The 23,914-nt window shown below is 43.1% G+C and overlaps 1 protein-coding gene across 5 annotated transcripts in view; it reads left to right on the plus strand.

Annotated features, from left to right (window-relative positions):
- Window positions 1-1,562: 1,562 nt before the first annotated feature.
- LOC119372248 (centrosomal protein of 89 kDa) overlaps window positions 1,563-23,914 on the plus strand; it is a 52,029-nt gene continuing 29,677 nt past the window's right edge. For 3 of the 5 annotated variants that reach the window (XR_005179495.2, XR_007417663.1, XR_007417664.1), the window contains exons 1-4: window positions 1,563-1,797; window positions 11,477-11,712; window positions 11,803-11,908; window positions 15,138-15,267. Coding sequence is in view for 2 of the 5 variants with exons in the window: in XM_037642731.2 (XP_037498659.1) it covers window positions 1,729-1,797; window positions 11,477-11,712; window positions 11,803-11,908; window positions 15,138-15,267 (541 nt within the window). In the remaining 3 variants the exon portion in view is untranslated. The remainder of the gene's footprint in view (window positions 1,798-11,476; window positions 11,713-11,802; window positions 11,909-15,137; window positions 15,268-23,914) is intronic. The other 2 variants (XM_037642731.2, XM_037642726.2) reach the window with 2 other exon arrangements.

Here is a 23,914-nt window from a genome sequence, read left to right on the forward strand (position 1 = left end):
AGCACTGATGTACTTGGAAAAAGTGATGTCCTTTGCTGCCCAGCAGAGTGCTTTGCCAGAGAAGGTTTACGAGATCTTGGACACTTCACTCAGTTCGTGACCACGACAGTCCTAAGTGCACAAGTGCAGCAAAAGATTACTACATTCTCCAAAACATGCTAAATAAGTGGAAATTCACATTTAAATAAGCAGCATTGCAAATAAAAGAGTTCAAATTTCATTTCAACAACTGATGTTTTCTTTAGCTCCTGATAACAAGTTGCAACATAGCTGTTTCAGTTCAGCGAAATTTCACTTTAACGAACTTTTTCCTGGGGTGCCTTGAAGTTCGTTCAAGTGGAGTTTACTGTAGTACGCAGGGCAGGAATAAAGGGAGAAAACGGGTGCTGGGTTCTTTCAAAAAGTGGATAAGAACCATGAATGAAGATTTTTCAGGTGGGTGGTGTACTTCGTCTTATGATGAGTGGTAAAAATGCAAGAACTATGGCCACTGTCAATGCTATTGCTGAACTGGCTCAGTATGTCTGTTTCAAGAAAAGGTTGCGAGAGAAGGAAGTGGGGGCGGCGGGGGGGTATGGCAACGATGGCGAAGTAGTTTCTGCATGTGCTCCCCAAGAGGAGCACATACAGAAACTGCCTTGCCATCCTTGCCACACCCTCTCACCCCCTTGGGGAGAACAGAACTCTGGCAAGGGAAGTGGAAGCTTTGCGAACGTAGGGAAGGCAAGTGTGTTTTCGTCCAGTTTTGTTTTTTAATAAAATTCAAATTAAAAACCACTAATCACGCCTCAATACTTCCTTGGCTTCATATGTTTGACTAACAAATACGGGCCCTTTCATTCAGTCCATTCTATTTGTGCAGTTTGTACACCCCTTCTCCCTTCCAGAACCCCCACCGCAAACTTAAAACAAATACGGGCCCTTTCATTCAGTCCATTCTATTTGTGCAGTTTGTACACCCCTTCTCCCTTCCAGAACCCCCACCGCAAACTTAAAACAAATACGGGCCCTTTCATTCAGTCCATTCTATTTGTGCAGTTTGTACACCCCTTCTCCCTTCCAGAACCCCCACCGCAAACTTAAAACAAATACGGGCCCTTTCATTCAGTCCATTCTATTTGTGCAGTTTGTACACCCCTTCTCCCTTCCAGAACCCCCACCGCAAACTTAAAACAAATACGGGCCCTTTCATTCAGTCCATTCTATTTGTGCAGTTTGTACACCCCTTCTCCCTTCCAGAACCCCCACCGCAAACTTAAAACAAATACGGGCCCTTTCATTCAGTCCATTCTATTTGTGCAGTTTGTACACCCCTTCTCCCTTCCAGAACCCCCACCGCAAACTTAAAAAAATAATATTAATAATTTATGGGTTGGGCCCTGGCCACGAGGTGGTTGAAGCTCGTGCGCAGATCTCTGCTTAAATCAACCGCACGCTTGCCAGTCTGGTAATTTCACTTCAAAAGGAAATCGCCAAATGTATGTACCGTAGAGTACTCCATGTACTGGCCAGAAACCGAAACTGTGATGAATCGTGCCACCTTACTCCGCTAGCACCGCATCGACCGCATTTCGTTCGTTCGTTCGTTTTAATGGTTTTATTACGACACACAAATGTAAACTTTGGCATTAGGAAGGCTAGGCTTTCGAAAAAGACCTTTGACGCTTTTCAAGTGCCAACTGTTTTTCTTGTTTTTTGTCGTCATGGCAACGCTTCTGTGGTGGTGTGATGGAGGAGGGAGCAGTTTACTGCACACCGACGCTGACATCGAAAAAGAAAAGGCGCGCACAAGAAAAGGTATAAACATGTTCCCTGCATGCTTTCACTTTATGTGAGTGTTCATGGCACATATTAGCAATATTGGATTATGTTTTGAACGCCTACATGCACAGCAAAGCGTTGTGACGGTGATGCGGAAGTAGTGCAGTTTCGATCGATTGACTTCTGCTGCCAGTTGGAGCGCCTGGCTGATACTTCCGTAATATATAAGTGGAGCAAGAGGTTCACATGGAGCAGTGTTGTATGAGATATTTCAGTTGATGACATGCTTTACAATACGCACAACAGCTACACGACACCCCTAATCTTGCCCAAAGCGTGTTGGCTCGCGCGCGCAAGTGCGTTGTAGATTGTCGCTCTACAAAAACATAAAAGGTATCGATCTTTTACTTTACCGCAGGCCGATTGCGTTTACATTGGGCTGCTGCTACACCATCAGCCGAACAGCATCCATAAGTTTCTGTTACAGTAAGGTTAATCATATCGCAACGAATTTTAGCGCGATTTAATATACGTTAAGTTCAGTTAATGCACAGGTGTCCAACCGCACGCCGTGTGAATAGACTGTTTTCATGTGCGCATTTTAGATTGTATACTTTGGTCGCCCGGGTGCATGTGCACTCTAATCATGAAATTATCATCTATGATTCAGCCACCAATGGTGACTGGACTTCCAAAATGCTGTCAGGAACTACTATTCTCTTGCCTACGCAGCCTCTGTCGAGCATGACATACGAGACTGAAGGAAAACCGTCAGCATTCGTGAACGCACAAATAAAGGATTAAAAATAGACTTATTTTGATGTTTACTGTCCGTTCCACTGAGACTTCCAATGTGTGCATCATGTGTGCTTTGCACGCTGCTGCTCAAGAGGAACATTAGAGCGTTTGCACAGCACTCATGCCATTATGGAAGCCCTGGCTTTGACTGTTGCTCTGACAGAACCGATTGAACACCAACTCGAACTGTAATGACATACTCAAAAGCTAGGGGTCATCATAGCAGACCTGCATGTGAAGCAGGATACTGTGGGACAGTTAATTCAGCGTACACGTGTTGTTTAATTAAAACAGCTGGTTTAAGCCGAGATTGAATAGTGGGTGTCGTGGATAAATTATGGAAATAGCATGGGTAGGGTGAAACACGTACACACCACTAGCTTTTTCATATTGGTGCAGGCTTCCTATGTCATTCATTCAGTTAGGAAGATTAAGCTACAAAAATCCATAAATTGTGTGTAGAATAAAATATGCTCAAAAACAAGAGCAGTTATGCACCCAGGCAGAGTGAATAGTTACATAAGTAAAGCAATGGGACATGTAGGAATGTGACCTCTGTGAGAGTGAACATTACTTTTTTTTGTATGGCTAGTCTCAGCTTGGGGAGCATTGTCAAACACGCATAGCATGCACAGTTGTTCTGATTGTGCCATTGTTGGAAGACATATTGAGGTCAGACTAGTTCTCTTTTCCTGATGTCGTACCCGCAGGCAGTGCTTTTCCCCGAGATTGAACATGCGAATAGCTGTCACAGCTGCACATGCATTTTAAGGCTGGTCTATGTAGTTGTGCAAATCCGGAGAGCTTATGTATAATCAATACGCTTTTGTCACATTCCAATGAAGTTTATAAAACCTTGTTTTTATTGTTTTACCCTTGTTATGTATTTACTGTTTCAAATGATAAGATGTGAAAGTATTAAATCTGAAAGAATCTATAGATTACACTCTTTAAATGTTCTTTTCCATATCTAAAGAAACCTCTTCTTAGCAAAGGTGAACAGACACGATAAAGATTTGTGAGGATAACAGTGACTGTGAATTTCTTGTTTTCCTCATGTGCGTGCACCTCTTTTGCGCAACGAATACGGACTCACCCAACTATTCACCTTTTCAAATTAGGAACATGTATGGATTCACTTCCATTAAGTATTTTAGTATATAGGTGTCGACACTTTTGCCTACAGCTGCGAAGGAAATAAAAAGGTGATAGCGAAGCAGCTATGAGGTTCAACACCTTTTTTTTTGCCAGACTGTGTGTTAGTCAATGTATGAGTGAGGACTTCTGTACAGATGACAGATATGCAAGTTTCAGTTACATTGACACTGCTCACGTAACACCGTTATTACACATATTACCTACTCTGTATGGATGATCAAATGGTAGTATAATAAAAGGACTGCAAACCAGTCTTTTTATCTTTTTCCTGCATTCACAATGCTTTATCTTCCATATTTCCCACTGCTGGACCTAACATCGCATTGGCAGGACTGTGTTATGTAAAATAAAAAAAGATTTTATAAAGCCACTTTGCACATACCACATTCTGGAAAGCAATAATGGCTTTGGTGATCAGTAGCCTTGCAACTGATTTATTTGTTTTATTTATTTTGAATTGTTTTAGAGATGGAGATGGTCTGGGATCACAAGGCTAAAGGCAGAAAATCCTCTGCCTGACGTAGGCCCCGCCACCTGTATGCTGCCCAACATATACGCAGCTCATACCAAATAAGAAAGCATGAATAAATTTTGTTACCGAAATACATAGCAATTATGCAATAAAGTCACTTATACAAGAAAAATAAATGTGCTTCAATTTTTCAAACAAGATGTACAGCAAGGGCAAGGTAAATACAAAAAGAAATAAACACTTTAGGAACGTAAATAATGAGAAACAAGCATTACTACAATGCAGTGCCATGAGACTTGCAATTTTTTAAAGAAATAATCCAGTTTGGTTAGTGGTTTCTCAACACACTACGAGATATTGATTCTGGCATTGCTTTTGAAGAAACACTATCCACTGTGTAGCTTTTATGACTGCTTTTTCACTTCTGGACACTAGTTACTTTCCAGTGTTTTCTTCAGGGGAGTTCTGTAAAAAAAAATAAAAAATAGCCAGCAGACCATGTCACATCACCTTATATTCAGCTCAACTGTGCGACATTTCATTACCAAAGCTTCACATTTGAGCATGTGTTCTGGAGTGAATATTATTAGCGCTTAAACAAAAAACCTGTGTGCAAGTTATGCCACATGGTTCCTGGCTGTGTGAAGTTTTCACTCTGACAACAGTGTGGTGTCAACCTCGGCTCGAATTGATGCAGTAGCTTGCCTTTTGGCTAAGTCATTTGCTGTTTACATATTGTCAGCATGAACATTATTGCACTGTATTAATGTGCTGGATATGAGTATTGCAAGCATTGGAACTAGCTCAAGGTGCCTTAGTAGAGCATTTTGCTCTTGAAGAGGAGCTGGTCTAGCATAGCTTCAGTTAATAGTAGTTTTGGCAGTGTTTCTCACCATATATATCATTGTATCAGAAGCCTAACAACTGCAGGATGAAAGAAACTGGAGGCAGTGTTGTGAAGAAATCACAATGAAGTCAAAACAAATGTCTGTGCAATTAGCAATGTGTACTTCATTTAAAGCAGCACCTTCTTAGCCCACCATCATGTGGTTTCACCTTGGTTAGTTGGTCAGTCACTGTTCGTATTCTCGCCAAGTGGACACTTCCTCACTGTACTACCAGGCTCAGCACAAGCTGTGCGTAATTGTGTCAGAACTGTTGGAACCTTCTCAAATGTTCTCGATTGTTCTATTCAGAATGCTTGCATGATGCAAATGATGGAGCAGACTCTTAAACATACTAGAGCTCCAGCAATTATTCTGGAATCTATCGTGACTCGTGTACAGAGCTGACACATTAGATCTGCGGATCAAATTTTTCACGACCGATGAGGCAAAGCTTGTTGCCATTGTTGAATTGTGAGTGTTTTGTTTTGCTGGGTACAAGTTCACCCTGTAAGAGTTCAATCTTTACCGATTTGGATGTTGCATTATTCATCGTCACAACCACGGGATGATATGGCGGCAGATTCATCAGTCGAACATAAACCAAACATGTGCAGAAGGGTGGCATCAGATGGCATTATATCTGAGAGGCATTTTTGTTGCCTGTTTGGCATCATGTGGTGATGACTGGAAAACAAAGGCATGGACAGTGCTCGTTACACATTTATTTATTTATTTATTTATTTATTTATTTATTTATTTATTTATTTATTTATTTTCCAACAAGCATGTTTACATACATGTTTGAGGCATATGGGAGTAAAAGCCACTAGAAAGCAGCTTGACAAAGCTCCCATATCCCTTGTGTTCATGGCAGAGCAGGTCAGAAAACACAGAGTAGCATGGTAGTATCTTCTCAAATTGAACAAAAGCCTTATGTGCACGTGTAAGTATGCTGTAACATGGCAATCTTCACCTGTGCCTGAAGCAACCTAGTCAACAGTCTGGAGTGTACCACCTAAAACAATGCGTAGGCCAGACTGGAAAACCAAATCGTATAACACTCAACAACCACCTTGCAGATGCAATGCACAATTCACCAAAAGCAGTAGCCGGCCACTTCAATCAACAGGACCACCACTTTGCCCAAGCAAAACTTTATGTACTACAAACATTTTCGTTCACCAGGCGAGAGCAAATACGTGGAGTCATACCTCATACACAAATTTAAATTCCTACACCCCTCAGGAATAAATCTGGAAAATGGCAATTTGGAATCACTAAAAGGCGTGGCATAATTCCGGATATCATTAAGAGACAGACAGTATGTTCAACCTTCAAATAACGTTGGCCATCATCCCATTTACAACATACAGCCCTTATTAGCTCACCTAGTAGTTTATTATTACTAGGCCTGTGCGAATAGTAAATTTTAGGTTCAAAGCAAATTCGAAGTGAATAATGATTTGGTCGAATAATTTCGAATCGAATTTGAATAGTATATATCACATATTATAAAAAAAATGATCATATTTGTCGTGACCCAACTATCCTGCACAATATTTTTTTAAAATTGGAACAAGGCATTTGCTCATTCCTTCTGGTTCAAAGGGAAGTGGAAGCAACTTTGAATAGTAGCAGGATTTGACTTTCGGTAGAATGCTAGTAATAACCAGTAAAATATGTTACATTTTAAAATTTGCTACACTTGAAGCATATAAGCCGGTATAACGAGCTTTTAAACTTAAAAAATGATGTATCGATGTGAGGGTAATATTTTCATTGAACCTTGAAGTAGGGCTTCACGACAGTGCGGATTTTTCCTGGAAAGGTGTATTCACGGTATAGCACGCCTCCATCGCAGTGAAACCACCTTTACAGGGGTGTTATATGCGGACTAATGTACTTTTTCGTTCATTTCGAATACTTCGAAATTTCCAATAATTTAAATTCCAATCAAAAAGAATTCGACTACTGTATTATTCGTTCGAATATTCGAAGTGCTCGAATATTCGCACAAACCTAATTATTACATTTTGTTCTCTCTGTTTTTTTTTTTTCTGTCTAGCGTTTTTGATTCACTGTGCTTCTGACTCTCCACGCTTCTACACCTTATACAGTTGTCTGACAACAGACTTGGTAGTAATGAAATTACAGTAATTAAATTACTTTTTGCTGTAATGAGTAGTATAATGAATTACTTTTGTGGGCTGGTAATTTAATAATATAAATATAGCATGTCCACTTTCTTTATGGCATAAAAAATTGACCAAAAAGGAAAGAAAAATAGCAAGGACAGGTTAATCAGGTTAATCTGAGTGCTAAACCTCAAGTGTGGGAGGGAGGCAGGCCCACAGAAAAGCCACATCTCATTCCAACTCGAAGCCTTAAATAATGTTGCTGAAGTAATTAGTCATGTAAATTAATTACTTTTTAGGAGTCATTTTGTCATGTCTGGTTTAACGACCATTTCTATTTATGCATAACTACAGCATCTTCCTCCTCATTAAGTCCCTCTCCTTTTTTTTCCCTTTTTTTTCAACATGCTTATTCAGTAAGCTTATTTTCAGTATGGCTTATTCGACCAATGCATAGGTGGTCGACAGTCTGTTTGTTTATGCTTGGTCTCTATCATAGGTCGGCAAACTCACTCATTAGTCGACTCACTCAGACTCTGATCGCGCCGTAAGTCTGAGTCTGAGTGAGTCTGGGTGAGTAGTGTTATGGTAAGTTTGAGTCCAAGTGAGCTCGGTTTAGGAAAATATTGCTGAGCCTGAATCCGAGTGAGCCTTAAACACAAAATATATCTTTTGAGTGAGTCTGCATGAGCTCCACCTTATATTGCTGACCTATGGTCCTATCTACTCATCTTCAGCATTACTATCAGCCTTATATTGGCTTACTCTTATACTCAAGTCTATTCACACATATCTCAACGCACTAGCGTTTATGCGCCACCGCAATACTTATTGATCAGAGGGTAGAGTTAGGGGGGGGGGGTGCCATGACCCCCCCCCCCCGCAATCTCTTTCACAGGAAGTTCTTGATAAAGATCTCTCCTGTGGGTCGCGTATTTCATAAAAATATTCTTACTGGATTTACTGGATTGAAAACACTGATAACTCGTACTTGCAGGCACAAGATCAAAAGGCATATCGTAAAGCAGCGATTATGTGAGATATTGGTGTTATAGAGAATTGACACCGTGATCGAAAAAGTTCATTTTTTACTAACAGACTCATGAGTCGACTCACTCAGGCTCACTCAGTCTCTGGTCAAGCCGTGAGCCTAAGTGAGTCCGGCTGAGTAATATGTTGGTGAGTTTGAGTCCGAGTGATTTCGTTTGAGAAAAAGTTTAGTGAGTGTGAATCCAATGAGTCCAGTTGAGGAAAATTTTGGTGAGTCTGAGTTCGAGTGAGCCCTCACAGCAAAATATACTTGTTGAGTGAGTCTGATTGAGCTCCAATTTTTTTGCCTATACCTATGGTCTCTAGTGCTTTCAGTTACTGAGCTTTCACAATCTCTTTGAAGGGTTCAGGAAAAATGGTGCTAGCTGCAGGACTGTAGGAAGACAAAATAACAGTCCAGTCCCGTAGCAAAAGCTTTATTTAGAATGTTAATCTACCAACTGGACCGACTTCACACTCACTGATATTTCGTTTTTATTTTGCTTAACTTCTTGCTTTATGCTGTTTATGGCAGTGATGCAGTGAAACAGTTGGTGGTTGTTATCTGCTCTATCTCAATCTCTCTCTCTTTTCTTTTTCATTTCACGTATTTTTATTTGGTCTTTTTTCTTTGCTTTTTCTCTTCTGTGCTGTCCTTTTCTCTTTGTAGAACAAATTTTTAGTTTTTAGTCACTGCTCTTGTCCTTTTGTAGTAGAATGCTACCCTAGTGCAACTTTCAATATGCAATCATATGGCTGGTGCATATGATTCCATTGGCAACAGAGGTGTAGTATGACTGCCAGTTGGGCGTGTTGGTATAGGTTCATAATGAAACAAGCGCAAAATATACGAAGACTCAGAAAGGACACAGGACGGAGCGCTTACTAGCAAGTGAAAATTTATTTTGGAAAGAACAATCTTATATATGCATAACATGCATCCTCGTCACCACACACCACCCTTGTTATCACAGAGTGAATCAACAAAACACCACTTCGATAACCCATCGCATACATCAAGTAAACACGTGTTAAGCCCTCCCCCTCCCCCTCCAAACAAGAAAAAATAAGAAAAAATTTGCACTGGTTCATGTCATATCTAAAAAAGCAAACTCAGAATCGGTTAGCAGAACAGACGCCTGGCTAACACACATCTCACCTCCTTTCTTAATTCGAAATGCTTCAATTATCTCTCTTGTCGTTCGCTTTCTGTGCATATCAATTATCTCTGTGTCACAAAGTTTTGGCTTTTTTAGATATGACATGAACCAGTGCAAATTTTTTCTTATTTTTTCTTGTTTGGAGGGGGGGGGGGGAGGGCTTAACACGTGTTTACTTGATGTATGCGATGGGTTATCGAAGTGGTGTTTTGTTGATTCACTCTGTGATAACAAGGGTGGTGTGTGGTGACGAGGATGCATGTTATGCATATATAAGATTGTTCTTTCCAAAATAAATTTTCAGTTGCTAGTAAGCGCTCCGTCCTGTGTCCTTTCTGAGTCTTCGTATATTTTGCGCTTGTTTCATTATGAAAGAGGTGTAGTGTTTGCTTTTCATTTCAAGTGTTGCTTCTCAGTGCAGCAGTACTTATGGCAGCAAGTGGCTGCTGTGCTTGGTAACATGCCCAAAACTGAGCTTGTTGTTCGGTGCTGTAAATATTCTGGGACTGCACCCCACATGTGGTTTTCTTTGGAATTTATTGAAGTTATTATGTGCACTTCTATTTTTCTGTTCTTTGATAAAAGTTCGCCTTTATATACTTACCTGCACGTCTTCTCCTGTAGGATGTGTGGCAGACCACTTAGGTTAGGTCACGGAGAAAGAAGTATTTGAGGAGGAGAAACTGCTTGGCCGCCGCAGCGCACGAGGGCGGCGCAGTAGCGTCACAGAGGAAATGCGGTTTTTGCTGCAGCACGACAGATGACGCTTCCGCCGTGTTGCCATCGTTTACATGCTCTTCTATGGACGACATATAAAAATCGTGATACCGTCTTGTACATTGTAAAAGTTCTCAGATTTCTCTCTGCGACATCAATTTATAGATGCGACAAATATTTTAGCGGCTGTTGCTAATAGATAATGCCCAAATTATAGGCCGTACAGTGCTTGAAACGAGCTGTTAGTCGTGGCCCCTGAGCCGACGACGTCTGCCGCATGCATGGGCCCCTCGCTCCTTGCTCGCATGTTGTGCACACGCTTGCGTAAATGGCCTTGGGCGGGAAAATTTCCAGTTTGCGCGGGCAAGCCGTCGTGCATTCCTTCACGATTTGCGGGTTTTTTGTCTCTTTATCGCGCTCAGTGGCTTCCGCGTTGTGCCGGCAGAGCTGACTTCTCTAACTTTGCGGGCGCTTTTCACGCCGCAACAAAGGCACATAGAAAGAAGTATTGCTCTGTGAACAAAGGAGAGCACTTTGCAGATTTCCACCATTTAGGATGGGCCAGAAATTTGTCGTGCCGAACTGCAACAGTGGGTACGCATCCTGCAAGGAGTGGGTACACAACCTTCAAAGTTCCTAGTGACTTGGTGTGGTTGGAAGCGTGAGCTCGGGCCATATCGCGGAAAGATCGAGAGCTCACGCCTCGTGACTACGTTTGCGAGAAGCACTTCTCGGAGAGTAAGTTCCATCATACGTTGAAAAAACTCTCAGGGTCCCTTATGCATTAGACTAAGACGACTAGAAGGCGAAAGCCAACTTCTTCTTTTTCTTCAGTTTATGTGTCTGTCCTGCCCCACCCCCCGTGCAAAAGCTTTCTGCACCTAACGAGGTTTTGCGCTGCCTCCAGCATTATAGATTTCCAAAAATTATAGATTTCGCATTCTACAAGATCTCTCATTCGGGTAATTTTCTTGTATGTGACGCCGTTTTTTCCAGTTAATTTATTGAAAAATATGGAGCCGGCGAGAACGCACAAGAAACATCCACTTGGACGTAAAGCACGAACGTCGAATCGGCGCCGAATCTCCTTGAACCAGCAAGCTTCGTCGGAGAGTGCGACGCGCGCGTTTTCCCCTCTCTGCTAGTGGACTCTCATGACAGAAGGCGCGTCAGTGCTGTGCCCAATTCCGTGACTTTATTAGAACGCCCTAACGAGTGCAGTTTCACCTCCTCAAGAATTCTTGCTCTGTGGGTTAGGTTGCATTCTGTGACGTTTGGAACTCTGGTTGTGGCATTAAGTGCAAGCGAGATTAAAGGCTGCATTTGATGTGTTTGGCGTATTATGCTTGGTGTGCGTAGCTGCTGCGTTCGCCCGTGGCGTGTGCCCTCCTGCCAGCCATTAGCCTGCTGGCAGTGCCAGGAGCCAGCCTGGAGCCAGCCCGCCCAAACATGTCGGGGCCCTCGCCGGGCAAGACCTCTCGCTTTCCTATTGCTGTGGATATTCCTGTTCCACCAGAGCGACGAACGTCAGCTATCAATATCGTCACTAACCCCAGCTTTGATGGTGGCTTGGAACAGCCCCAAGAAGAAGCTCTGTAAGTGATTTTGTTTACATGATAATGCTTGTTTAGTACAGGATGTGGCGTGCAACAGCACAGCCTTATGGGTGCTTTGAATGAACGCAGTTATTCTACAATTCAGCCAAAACACGAGTGTGGATCTAGTCCTGGAACACCACCTCCCCCCCTGCCTCCAAAACAGCTTGAGGTTCTCTACACCAAGCCTATTAAGGTAGGAAGTGTTAGTTTCATCTATACGTATTTACACAGCAGTGTGCACTGGTTTCACATCGCATTAAAGAAGTTGTCACTTGTGGTTGATCACTTCATATTTCTGTTGTGAAGTTACTCATGAGTAGATTACTTAGAAGTCATCACTGTGGACCTCCATGTTTTTATGCATGGTAAGTGTATATCTATCCCATTCATGCACGCACCCACATTTTAACATGCTTCACTGTGTAAAGACCCTCACCTTTCTGGCTAGTTTTGCACACTGGCATGTGGGTTGAAGCCACACTATTGCTTGAAACTGTTTCAGAAAAAAAAAAAACACTATATGAATGTCATGTAGTGGAAGGAGTCTCTTAATGCATGTAATATGGTGTGGCAGAAGCGTAGAATGGCGCCAGGCATCAAAACATGTGAATTGAGCAACGAGTGGGTATTTTAAAGGCCCACCAATTACAAAGCGCACAGACATATTTAATCATCATCAGCTGCAAAAGCATCAACAAAGTGAGTAGCTGCGTAGGTTCGCATGTTGCCTTACAGACGTGTAGTGGGCCCTTCGCTGATTCACAAAAGGAAGAATTGTGGCGTAGTGGGCACTTAACAACTGTACTTGCAGTAGGCATTCTAGGATAGTTTGAAACAGCCAATGTTACATGCACAGTCATTCGTTTCCTGACAGCACAGTTGAGGCATGCACCTAGTGCCGAAGCCAGACTAGCAGTTGAGAAGGATACGCACAGGGCCCAATTACGCTATCGCATTCTACTCTTGAAGGCGAAGCTCAAGAGTCCTCCAAGTTTTTTAAGGTTACCAAGTTGTCAGTCAACGTAATTGGGCAATTGTTTGCCGAAATTCACCTTGTTGCTATTGAATTTTTAATGGTCTGTACTTTTGATATTGACGCCTCATGTCCACCGTATATGGCCATTTGAGCACTGTCATCATTAAACTTGTGTTTCTTCGTGCAGGTGAAAATGAGCCACTTATGAGCAGAATGGTTCAGGGGCTAACTGGCTTACTTACTTCAAACCTTATTGTGGCTGTAATCATTGTTCTATGAGAAAGAGTATTGCATAAATTCAATGGCGACAATGCCCAGTGACCATGGAGGCTGCACTGGCAATACTGGTATATTTTCCTAGCAGAGGTGATGTCTAAACAGTGTTTATTTCGCATAAAAGATTCTGTGTTAAAACACTTCCTTAATTTTGTTGGTAGGGTGGCACTTTGGTATGGTCTGACACACTAATTGTATGTCCAGTCGTCTTAGCATTGGCACAACGTACTATTTGAGCGTTATAATTTCAATAGTCACATACTAAAGTATTGCTGTACTTTTTTTTGTTTTTGTTTTGCTTCAAACTCGGTCTTGTCAAAGCTCGTACATTAATTGCCTTCTGCCGTTGTCATTTCCTTCCATCAGAGTTGGGATGTGAGAGGCCATTTAAAGGGGCCATGACTCCCAATTTTCGATCATAATCTGTGTTATGTGGGTTAATCCTTGTGCGTTCACAAACAAGCTAGCAAAATGTTAGTGCATTTGGGCAGGCACTTAATTTATAATTGAATATTTTTATAAACATGCGAGCGGCCTGAGAGTTGGGCAACGCTGGTGCTCTCACGAGCCGTGACGTGATGAGCTGATTGCTTTGTGAGCGTCTGCATTCCGGCGAACGATTTTGTTCCGTGGTCAGCTGCACGTACAATCGAGCTGTTTCAGCTTTTTTCTTCAGCTTGGCATTGAAACTGAACAATTTACAGTGGCTGAAACCTTAGTAGACGACGACGGCTCTGCTCTATGCAGAACATGACGTCACACATGGCATGGCAAAATGGCGGTCGCCGGCGGTGGGCAGAGTTTATAGCCGGTGACTTCTAGGGCTCATTTTGCACTGAAATATTCTTTTGCAGTTCATTTTTTGTATATTTACAGGCACAATAAACCCTCTACTTCTATTTTTCACTGAAAAACGCAAATTGTTCGGTGAGGATGCCATGACCCCTTTAAGTTCGAAGTGATTGGTTATGTGTAATATATACAACCAGTTACAGGGAGTTTTATACAGATGAGAAAGTCATATTGGATTTGCTGTTCTGTGTACTTAGTTGAGCTGAAGATGCAGAGCATCTTACTGGCATCCACAACATCCATAATGTTGATGGGGCCTAGCTTTGAAATCTCAGTTGCTCGTCCCCAATCACCCCATTATGAATAACAGTGCACCAGTGGCCGGATAGGATCAATTGCAATTTGGTATGCACACATTTTTTTCCCTCTTCATGTGAACGCGTAAGTACCTACTGGTGAGGAACATGAGCACATGTGTTGGCATTGGCACCCAGGCAGTATCATTCCCAGAAGTGGCAATATGGCATCAGCAATGTGCTTTTTTGTAAGTGCAGGGGTATGTTCACTTGCCAGTTAGTAATTAGTATTCTGACTGTATAACTAGTGTTCTATTGGCAAACATTGTAGCATGCTTTACTTTACCCGTACTGAGTCATACCAAAGGACTGGCGACGATGGTTCAGTGCAGCCTCCCACTTTGTTAGATTTTGTGGACCCCTAAAACTGTGCGTCTACCAAATAATGGTGGTAATTGTTGTCAATTCACTGGTTTCAACTTTGCACAAACACATCACCATTCATGTCTTACGCTTTGTTCACTTTGGGACGCATCGACCCCACTCAGTGATAATAGTAATATCTTATAAATCATGTAGTCACTGCATTATGAAAACTGCATTGTAACGTACACATTGTAGAAATGATAGTTTGCCACTATTTTCTATAATGCTTCATTGTTATTTGGCATTGCTTTCAGGTTAAAAGGATAGACTTACTGAGTTTATGCACTGTTCGGAACCTTTAAGTAATAATTATTGTGCATAAGCATAATCGTGATATTTTTGTCTTATTTTGTATTTTCTAATGTGTACACGCACAAGCATAAATTTTGCTGTTCAACACACATTGTTGTTCAATTTAGTTGTTCAATGTAAATTTATTTTCAATTGCCTTGTATAAGTGACAACATGCTTTTGGTTGAACAGTGCTTAACTGCAGTGTACAAAAGGTGACATAACTGCACTCATTTTTGTGTGATAAATACTGAAAATGTTGCAGATCGTTATACAGACATTAACCTCTGTAGCATTGGAATGGTCATTGTGGTGATCCAGTATTGATTTTTCAGTGCACAATTGCTTTTTTTTTTTCTTTTAAGCCAAAGAAATCTAAATCAAGGGAAGGGTCTCGAGGCTCCAAGGATTTTGGAAATGGAAAGGATGGCCCTCAACTCTGGAAACTGCACATATCGCAAGAGAGCCCCCCAAAGCCTTCACAGAGCTCCTCTGGTGAGCAGGTGGTTAACGTAAAATATATATACCTACGACAGAAAATTACTGATAAGTTTTTTGTGCTGTCATGTAAAGGCAATGTACAAGCTGTAACAATGTGTTAATGCATGACATATTGCTATATATAAAAATATATTTTTATTATAGGTAAACTCCATGGAATGAACTCTGATATCAGTTGCAACAGTATTGAAATTTGGGCTAGTTGGTACGGCAGCATGTTTGTGTACAGCGCGAGGATCGACAAAGACGGAAAGAACAGAAGGGATACGGATGAACGCTGACTCACAACTGAAACCGATGCTGAAACCGAACTTTGCCAATGCGGAGATATTGTCAAAACATAGTTCCCATACAACTAAAGAAGTGATAAGGCATTCCATATTAACCGAATGGGTAACGCATGCGTAAGTGAGGCATTGTTGTCTCTTATGGACAAGAAGTTCACCTATCTTCTCAGCACATGTGCCGTTAGGTGATACGCTATGTTACTTTTTCCATTTGTTTTTCACACTTCTGCGCAATGTTGATACTTTTTTTTTTTTGCTTTTACGTCCATGTGTTCTTCAAATTGATATCAGTTCTTCAGCATTATCAAAGTTTAATTTGCATTTTAATTTTTATTTCTGGAAAAAAACAAGCCCACTGGAGTAAAACAATGCACATGGATTACGGGTTCATTTGAGGGCTTATCCTGGAGAATATGGAAGAACATTCTTATTTGTTTTTTTTTACCTGAATATGTCTTTGCCATGGTATTGGCATGTTTAAGTAGTAGAATTTGAAAATGTATTCTTATGCTTTTTTAATAAATTCTTGCTCTGAGCACAGGCAGAGTGAAGTGAGTGCCTAGCAGTAGGTGCATGACATCCTGAGCGGGATCGTTCATGGTTATCCAGAGTCCAAGGGGCACCCTCAGGTGCTTCTAGTGCTTAATGAAAAATGTATGCAGTGTATGTGTTTGAGTGCTCATTCTTAAGGCTCACAGCAGAGGCAACCAATGTGAACATGTGGGGACCCTTCACATTAGTCATTCAGATTGTTGCACATTTCATTCCTGTGCCAGCTATTGAACATGTGTGATTGGAATGTCTAATAGGAAAGATTGCATTGGTGACAGTGTTGATCAGTGGTGATTGTAACATATGATATTGCTACTGCGCATCTTCTCTTGTGCTGTATCAGCAGCAGAGCAATTCATTGCTGTCATGCTGCATAGTGTGTCTCTGTTGTTCTCCTGTTTTGACTCATTATCGCCATTTCCAATGGTATTGCCATGGAAAGGAAGTGTGCTACTGTCTCTTGAGGTTTTATCAGGACTGCACACTCTGTGTACTAATAACCAGGAAGATACAAGAAGAAAGCACTGCTAACTAGACAGGTTCTAACACACATCCATAGTGGTGTACAGGTTCTATTCATCATCAGGTCTTGTAATCCTTGCTCAAAAACATTTTGTTGCTGCAGAGACATAGCAGATTAAATAAAGCAGAACCATTTTAGGGTAAACAAATGCATCTGTCTCTTCAGAAAATAAAAATGGAGAGGTAATGGTGAATGATTGACATACTGGTTATTGCTTTTGGCAGGATTCATAAAAATAGTGCTATTAAGGGCTCCTCACTATGACAGCTCATCACAAGCACTTACTACCTTCTGCTCAAAATCAAACTCTCCTCATAACGGGTGTTTTAGAACTTTCTGCATGGCTCGTGACACCTGGCCACAGGCACGTTTAAAACGATTCCTATACAAAGTCTATAATACATAGAATCAGATTACTGGCCATTTGATCTGCAATGAAGATACATATAAGCTTAATATTTTCCTTATTTTGCACTATAGCAGGGGTATTCCTGCAATACATCCATTAAATACCTCAGTGAGAGAGTGAGTGAGTGACAGCTTTTCTTACTGCATGTGATGAAACTTGGTGACAGTTCCCTAATCAACTCTAGCGAGGGTCTTATTGCCATTGCTCTGGGAGTTGACTATGACATGTCTCTCAAAGGGGTTATGAACCACCCCTCGCGCTTGACATGAAAAACACCTTGGAATGAGATGGACGGCTCCCAGGAATATATAGTCGAAAGAATTTTTCGAAAAGCTATAGTAGGACTGGAGATATAGTGATAGCTATATTTACCTCACACATTCCCTCTCACCTCGCTTCATTCCGAAGGAGAGGGCAACGCCATTCAAGGTGCCCGGCCCAGTGCATCACGTCACCGCGTTTCAATGTTGTGTGGTTTCCTTTCCGCGTAACTTGGCGGTGCTGACGGCTGCTGCTGGCAACTAATAGTTCCAGGTGGCTGCTTCTCGCTGCACTGTAGCTGTGTGGTCTGGCATGGTGTATCGCGTGTGGGGTCTAGGCGCTGACGCGATCTATTTGCATTGATACTCGTGTAATCCGCTGTGTTTCCCTTAGTCACACGCCTACTGGCTCGGAAGCGCGCATGCTTACGTCCTCTGTGTGCGGCTTGTTTTCGATTGTGCGCATACGTCGGCAGCATGCATAACAGCACGCCAGTAGATCCCGCACTCCAAGCACGGATTGAACTCCAAGCACTCCAAGCACGGATTGAACGTACAACACGGGAAATGGGTTTCGACCCTTATAGTGACACACCTGTAAGGTCTGCAACTCGGGAACCTGCGGCTGTCACTGACCATGGGAAACAGAGGTTGTGTGTGGTACACTGCAAACGCAAACGAGCCTAATTGGGCATTTTAAGGGCTGCAATTCTCCTTAATACTACCTGCATCTGGACCATACTCCCTTGGGGTGTAATGAGGTGGGTGTAATAAGGTTCTGCGTCCTCAACTTTACTTCTTGAAGAAATTATGTGGATAAAAGGTGGAAGAAAGGAGGTAGATTCACGATCTGACGTCATTCATCACGAACAAGACAAACAAAAATCTCCCACTTCACCTCCTCTGTCATGCATGTTTCCTTTTTATTTGTTTCCGAAGCTTTCTACAGTGCCTTCAGTGCTGGCGGGCATGCATGCAGCTGTGCAGGGGGAAGAAGTGTGTTTTCATAAGAAAGCACAAATTTCTCAAAATGCTTAATAAATTCATGAACGCACTGATCAATGATTTCTTCATCTCGTCGACTGATATACGTACATTGTCGTACGGAATGCTGCAGAGGGCACACATTAGATCGTCAGGCTCGCTTTCTCACAGCACTTCAACCACAGAATGACTCCGCTTATGTCATTTTTCCATCCAATCAAAATTAAACTAAAAGGAAAAGCCTGCAAGCCCTTGATGGCCGATTGGCACGGCATGCACACTCAGTATATGCTTTTGGATAACGAACTGGCCAGAGGTGGCGTGCCTCAACGCACAGAATAAAATCCCATGCGGAATAAGTCCAATGCAAAACAAAAGAAAAGAAACAAAGAAAAAAGAAAAACACGATTCTTTTCAAGCGGCTGCTGTGAACGGGAGGAAGCGAGAAAAAATGCCCTTTGACCTTGGGCGGCTGTGGCCCGCCTGCTCGTCAGCAAGAGTGAGGAAGTCAGACGCGTCGGACTACAAGCGAGATGGGAGAAAGTGTCGCGACACATGCGCGCATGAAGGTGGAAAAAAAAAGCAAAAAAGAGAAAGAAACGCGAGAAGAAACATGAAGGCTGCTTTAGAGGCGCACATCTGCTTGCACTCCTAAAACTTCAGCTTACGTGCTGTGTACTGAATTTTACACTGACATCATCCAAGTAGCGCGAAAAGATGTAGACAAGGAAGGCACGAACACATAGGACGAGTGCTGTTCGTGCCTTTCTTGTTTGCGTCTTTTCACGCTGCTTCGATGATGCAATTGTACCAACTGACACTTCAAAATCCTATGTTGCCGTGCAGTTGGTTAACCTTTTTCACGTGAAAATAAGTATCTTCACATCAGAGGCCTAGTCACTATTGTCAGTGGTAAAATACATCATACAATTAAAGGGGCCCAAACAAAACTTTCTAGTAATCACAGAATGACTGTTGCCTCACGAATACATTACCTTGCAAATATCTTGCTGCAACAAAAATTTCTAATTGTTCTAATGAGCAGAGTTGGAGGTTCATATTGCATCAGTGCATAGCTTTCTCTCTCCTTTAATTTCCTCGAATACACTGGAAACTACTAGAGCACTGCACGGGCCGTGATTCTCGGCCCGGGCCCGGCCCGGGCCCGGGACTCGTTCAAATTTACCCGCCCGAGCCCGGCCCGGCGACTCAAAGCGAGACCCGGGCCCGGCCCAAACCCGAGAAAAAATTTCGCCTACCCGGTCCGGCCCGGCCCGACCCCAGATCGGGCCCGACAGAGGCCCGAGCCAATATTCTAGGTGGTGTTGCCTGAAGATACAATCGACCGCAAGGGCGTTTTAGGCGGCAATTATCTACGCATGCTTGGAGCATGCTTCACTAGCAAGTATACTTTAACCTACGGTGCTTTCTTGTAAAAAAGGGCTGGCTCACCGTGGAAACAGTTGAAAGGACATACTGGGTACGATGAACGTTTGTTCGGCTGTGGTATACTGTACCTAGTTTTCTAGGACTATAATAGGGATCATCAAGAGCGTTTTGTAGCAGATATTGTAGGAAGAAAAGTGATTTCCAGTATGCGTTCGGTTTTCATAAGGAGCGCAATAAAAACAGAGGGGACAGAGAACAGAACGCTCTCTTCACTTTGTTTTTTGCGCTCTCTATTGAAATTTAAATGGGCACGAAAGTGAAACAATGAATCGGCTTAGATTGATAAATTTTACACTGAGAAATCTAATGTCGTTAGTTTCACCAACAGAGATTCATTATTAAAGGAGACAATCAAGATCAATATTCCATTTTTAAATTTCCCGACAAAATCTCACACGTGACAACAGGGATTTCAAAGCGTATTTTTCGTATTTTGGCGACTTTGGCTAGTCGAAATTTCCTGAAGCTTCGTACGTTAAGTTTATGCCTCCCCCCCCCCTCGGAAGACAATGCACATTCATTTTTACCGATTAGAAACTGCGTGCGATCTAGCAGACGTCGTCACAATCTATGACGCGTTTGATGCGGGAATTTCACGGTGGAGTTACCAGCCGTAATTTCTTTTTGCGCGTTTTCGCGCTTCCCTTGCGTCTTCTCGCGGCAGGCGTGGTGATTTTGGAATTGTGAAAGAGTAATTTGCTAATACGCCAACAATCGTTTCCTCCTTTTAATGTCCCTTTAAAGCATGCTGTAACGACAAAGTGCACCCTTCTGGATGTGTAGCATATATCTTCATCATAGTAGCACCATAGTCCCTCAATAGTAGCACCATAGTCCCTCAATAGTAGCACCATAGTCCCTCAATACTTTTATGGTAGCACCTTGCCAATGAAGAGAAGTACAGGAAAACATTCAAACTTATTAGATTTGTTGTAAATACACTAACCCAGATTATAACGAACTGCACGCAGCACGTGGACTGTGGAAATACAGTGAAACCTCGGTGATGCAAATCTGACAGGACCACCAAAAATATTCGTATCATCCGAAATTCGTATCACCAGGAAGTATGGAAAATTATCATGCGACAAAAGAAAGCTGGCGTACATTTTCTGTTATTGCTTTTCAGCGCCGCAGCAACGTCAGGAAGAACCCGAAATGATTGTCAGTTAAGTTTTTAGATGTTGGCAATCATACCAGCACTCGTAAATATACGGCCCGTACGCGCGTATTTTTAATTAATGAAGCAGGTGCGTTGCCACCCAGCCCCCTCCATATTTTAGTATGCTTTTTTTGCATGACACTGGAGTACTGCAGCGAAAGTAACAAAAGAAGCGCTTTGACGCGACTGGTCAAGGCCACAAAATTACAGAACCACGGTCCTGTGTTATGATTTTGTTACCGCGGAGGTGTTAGGAATGTTTTTGGGGAGATTTACGGCCGTGCCCGCACAAGTGCGACCTCAACGGTCGCGCATGTTGACATTCATGTTGACTTTCATGTCTGATGCACGGTGCAGGCATGTGTAAACACAGTAAAACGACAGCAGCCCGCGTCGACGCTTTAAAAATAAGTACGCCATCTCCCGCTAAAGGGGACCATGAGGCGATGCGAAGCCGGAGCACTTGCACGATCGCGTTCCGTTAGCGTTCGCTGGACATGCTACCGACCTCGCGTCGTGGAACGCGAAGGGAATCACTACGCGCGCCGTGTCTTCCCTCTAGCCTGGCCGTTAATTCTCACAGGGCGTGCGGAGAACGCGGTCGACAGGCGCGCGAGAGAGAGGCAGCGTAGGAGAGAAGAGAGAGGGGGAGGGCACACGCATGCGCTGGCCCTCATCACGGCGCTGCGCAGGAGAGAACTTCGGCATGTCGAGCCCGCATTTCAGAGGACCCAACCGAGGCAAGCGCTGGACTGAACGCGCGCAGCGCTCTACCACTTGAAGGAGAGGAGACTAGAGGAGGAGAGTAGCGTATGCGCCGTGAGCGCAGAAGCGAGAACGCAGGAGAAGCGCAAGCATGTGCTGGTATAGAAGTGGAGAGAGTAACGCGCAGCTGTTGGAGAGAGGGAAGGAGGAGAGTTGCGCTTGCATAGTGTGAGTGCGGACTACTACGCCGCGTGACATACCCCCGAGCAAGAGATACTTCGCATCTAACAAAGCATGGCGCTAATGTCCTCTGTAATCTAAACACGAAGGCACACGGAGGCACATAAGAACCTCAAAGGTTCGCGCGCGCAATCTCGGAGGCCCTGACGCGTCTCTGAAGGTTTATTATGACCGTAAGAAAAGTGTTTTTCTTACACCGTGGTTCTGACGATTTGGCGGTGCGGCGCGCATGCCCACGCTTGTGTTCCCGCACTCGCACGTGCTTGGCGCGTCTTCCGCGATAGCGCGCACAGCACCTCTTCGTACCTGGGCGGCAGCGTAAGTTCGTATCAAACGTCGCTGGGGGAAAATCGGTTCGCAACAATCGTACTCCACTACATTGCAGGCCAATGGGCCTTGGCCGGGACCAACGAAAAATTAGTATCACCCCGAAATTCGTATGAGCTGTGATCGTATCACCGAGGTTTCACTGTACGTATAAGAAGCCGAATGGAAAAAAGCAACTATTGGTCATAGCATCTTTTTCATATACCACACCACTGCTATTATATACAGTCTATAAATTTTTGTGACAAAGTTTATAGTTTATTTGTTCGCATTTTATTGTACAAAAAATCAAATTATAAAGAGGTTCCACTTAAGCACACCATGCGCCGTTGCACCACATGTCCTGCCGCGCTGAAGTTTCTTGCACTGCTTGCGCTAGCTGCAGGGGCGCACATCTGCCTTCAGCAATGTGAAGGCGTCGGCAGTCGTAGTTCTTGAATTCCACCACTGGAGCAAATTTAGGATGCCTTTTTGCACCTCTGCAGAATGAAAATAGCTGTCCAGCTGATCCGTTCATTTCTCTTCCCGAACGTTGTGTCACTCTTCAATATAATCTATAAATGTCTCTGAGGGCTTCTCCTTGCACTTTTTAGCGGTGTTTGTCATGCACGGCTTGCACAGGGCTCTTTTTTTTTTCATATTATAACGGTGTGTGCCTTCCTAACAATGTTGTACCGGTAGAAGGTGGCCTACGCTGGTAAGACTACACTGGTAGGACTGGCAATAGGTGGACGAAGTGATCGCGATCTATTTTCGGGGTTCATTCCAGTTTGGTAATAAAGATGTGAATACGCTTCTTGTCGTTTACTCATTGAATGCATATGATTCGAGGTAAGGGGACATCCCCCGTCATGGAATTCGTGATTCTTATTTCAAGCCAATATTAATGAGCACTAACAGACAATAATTCCAAGGAAAGTATAGTGGATGTTTTTAGTAGGAAATGTGAGGTAAATGTGAAGAAAGAAAAGTGAACGAAAAGATAGCTTGCCGCGGGCAGGGACCGAGCTGCGACCTTCGAATAACGCGTCCGATGCTTTACCAAATGAGCTACCGCGGCGTCCATCCCTCCGCCCACTTTATAGGGTATATATGTACATTTAAACGTGGGAGCGTCAGCCAGCGCCGCCAGTAGCCATGACGGCTACTTTTTTTTTCCTTTTTTCCGTCAGTCAGCGCAGGGGTCTCGAACACGCAGCCCGCGAACCTCTGGCTAGCGGCCTGCGGCCCGCACATGGCTGTCTTCGTCCCATTTTTTTTTTCCTTTGTAAGTACGTTCTTGAGCTACACAGGTATGCAGGTCTAAAGCATTCTTTTCGTGAGGCACCATCTGAAGCCACCATGCGTTGATACATAACCGTGAAACAAAACTGTGTTGCAGAATTGCCGTCCAGAGTTTAGTCATTTTGGAGATAGCTATCGATATATTGGTGGAAACTTGCCGCCAAATACCCTTCAGAAATGACCTATATATGAAATCTAAAGAAGGTCTTTAAAATTTCAATGTTAGCTGACATCTGCAAGAACCTATTCTTCCCTCCCCACCACCGTCCACTCCTACCTTCGTCACTATACTGGCCTTTGCGTAAGTAAATTTTCGTGAATGCGGCCCATTAGCTGAGGAGAGCCTAAGGCCCCTGATATAGCGGAACAAGACAAACGCTCATATGTTAACAATGTGGGCGGGCACACAAAGCAAGCTCTGCATGTCCATCTCGCGTCACATGACCTCTGGGAGCCTAG

This window comes from Rhipicephalus sanguineus, chromosome 1, assembly GCF_013339695.2.
Source record: "Rhipicephalus sanguineus isolate Rsan-2018 chromosome 1, BIME_Rsan_1.4, whole genome shotgun sequence".
NCBI classification, from domain to species: Eukaryota; Metazoa; Arthropoda; class Arachnida; order Ixodida; family Ixodidae; genus Rhipicephalus; species Rhipicephalus sanguineus.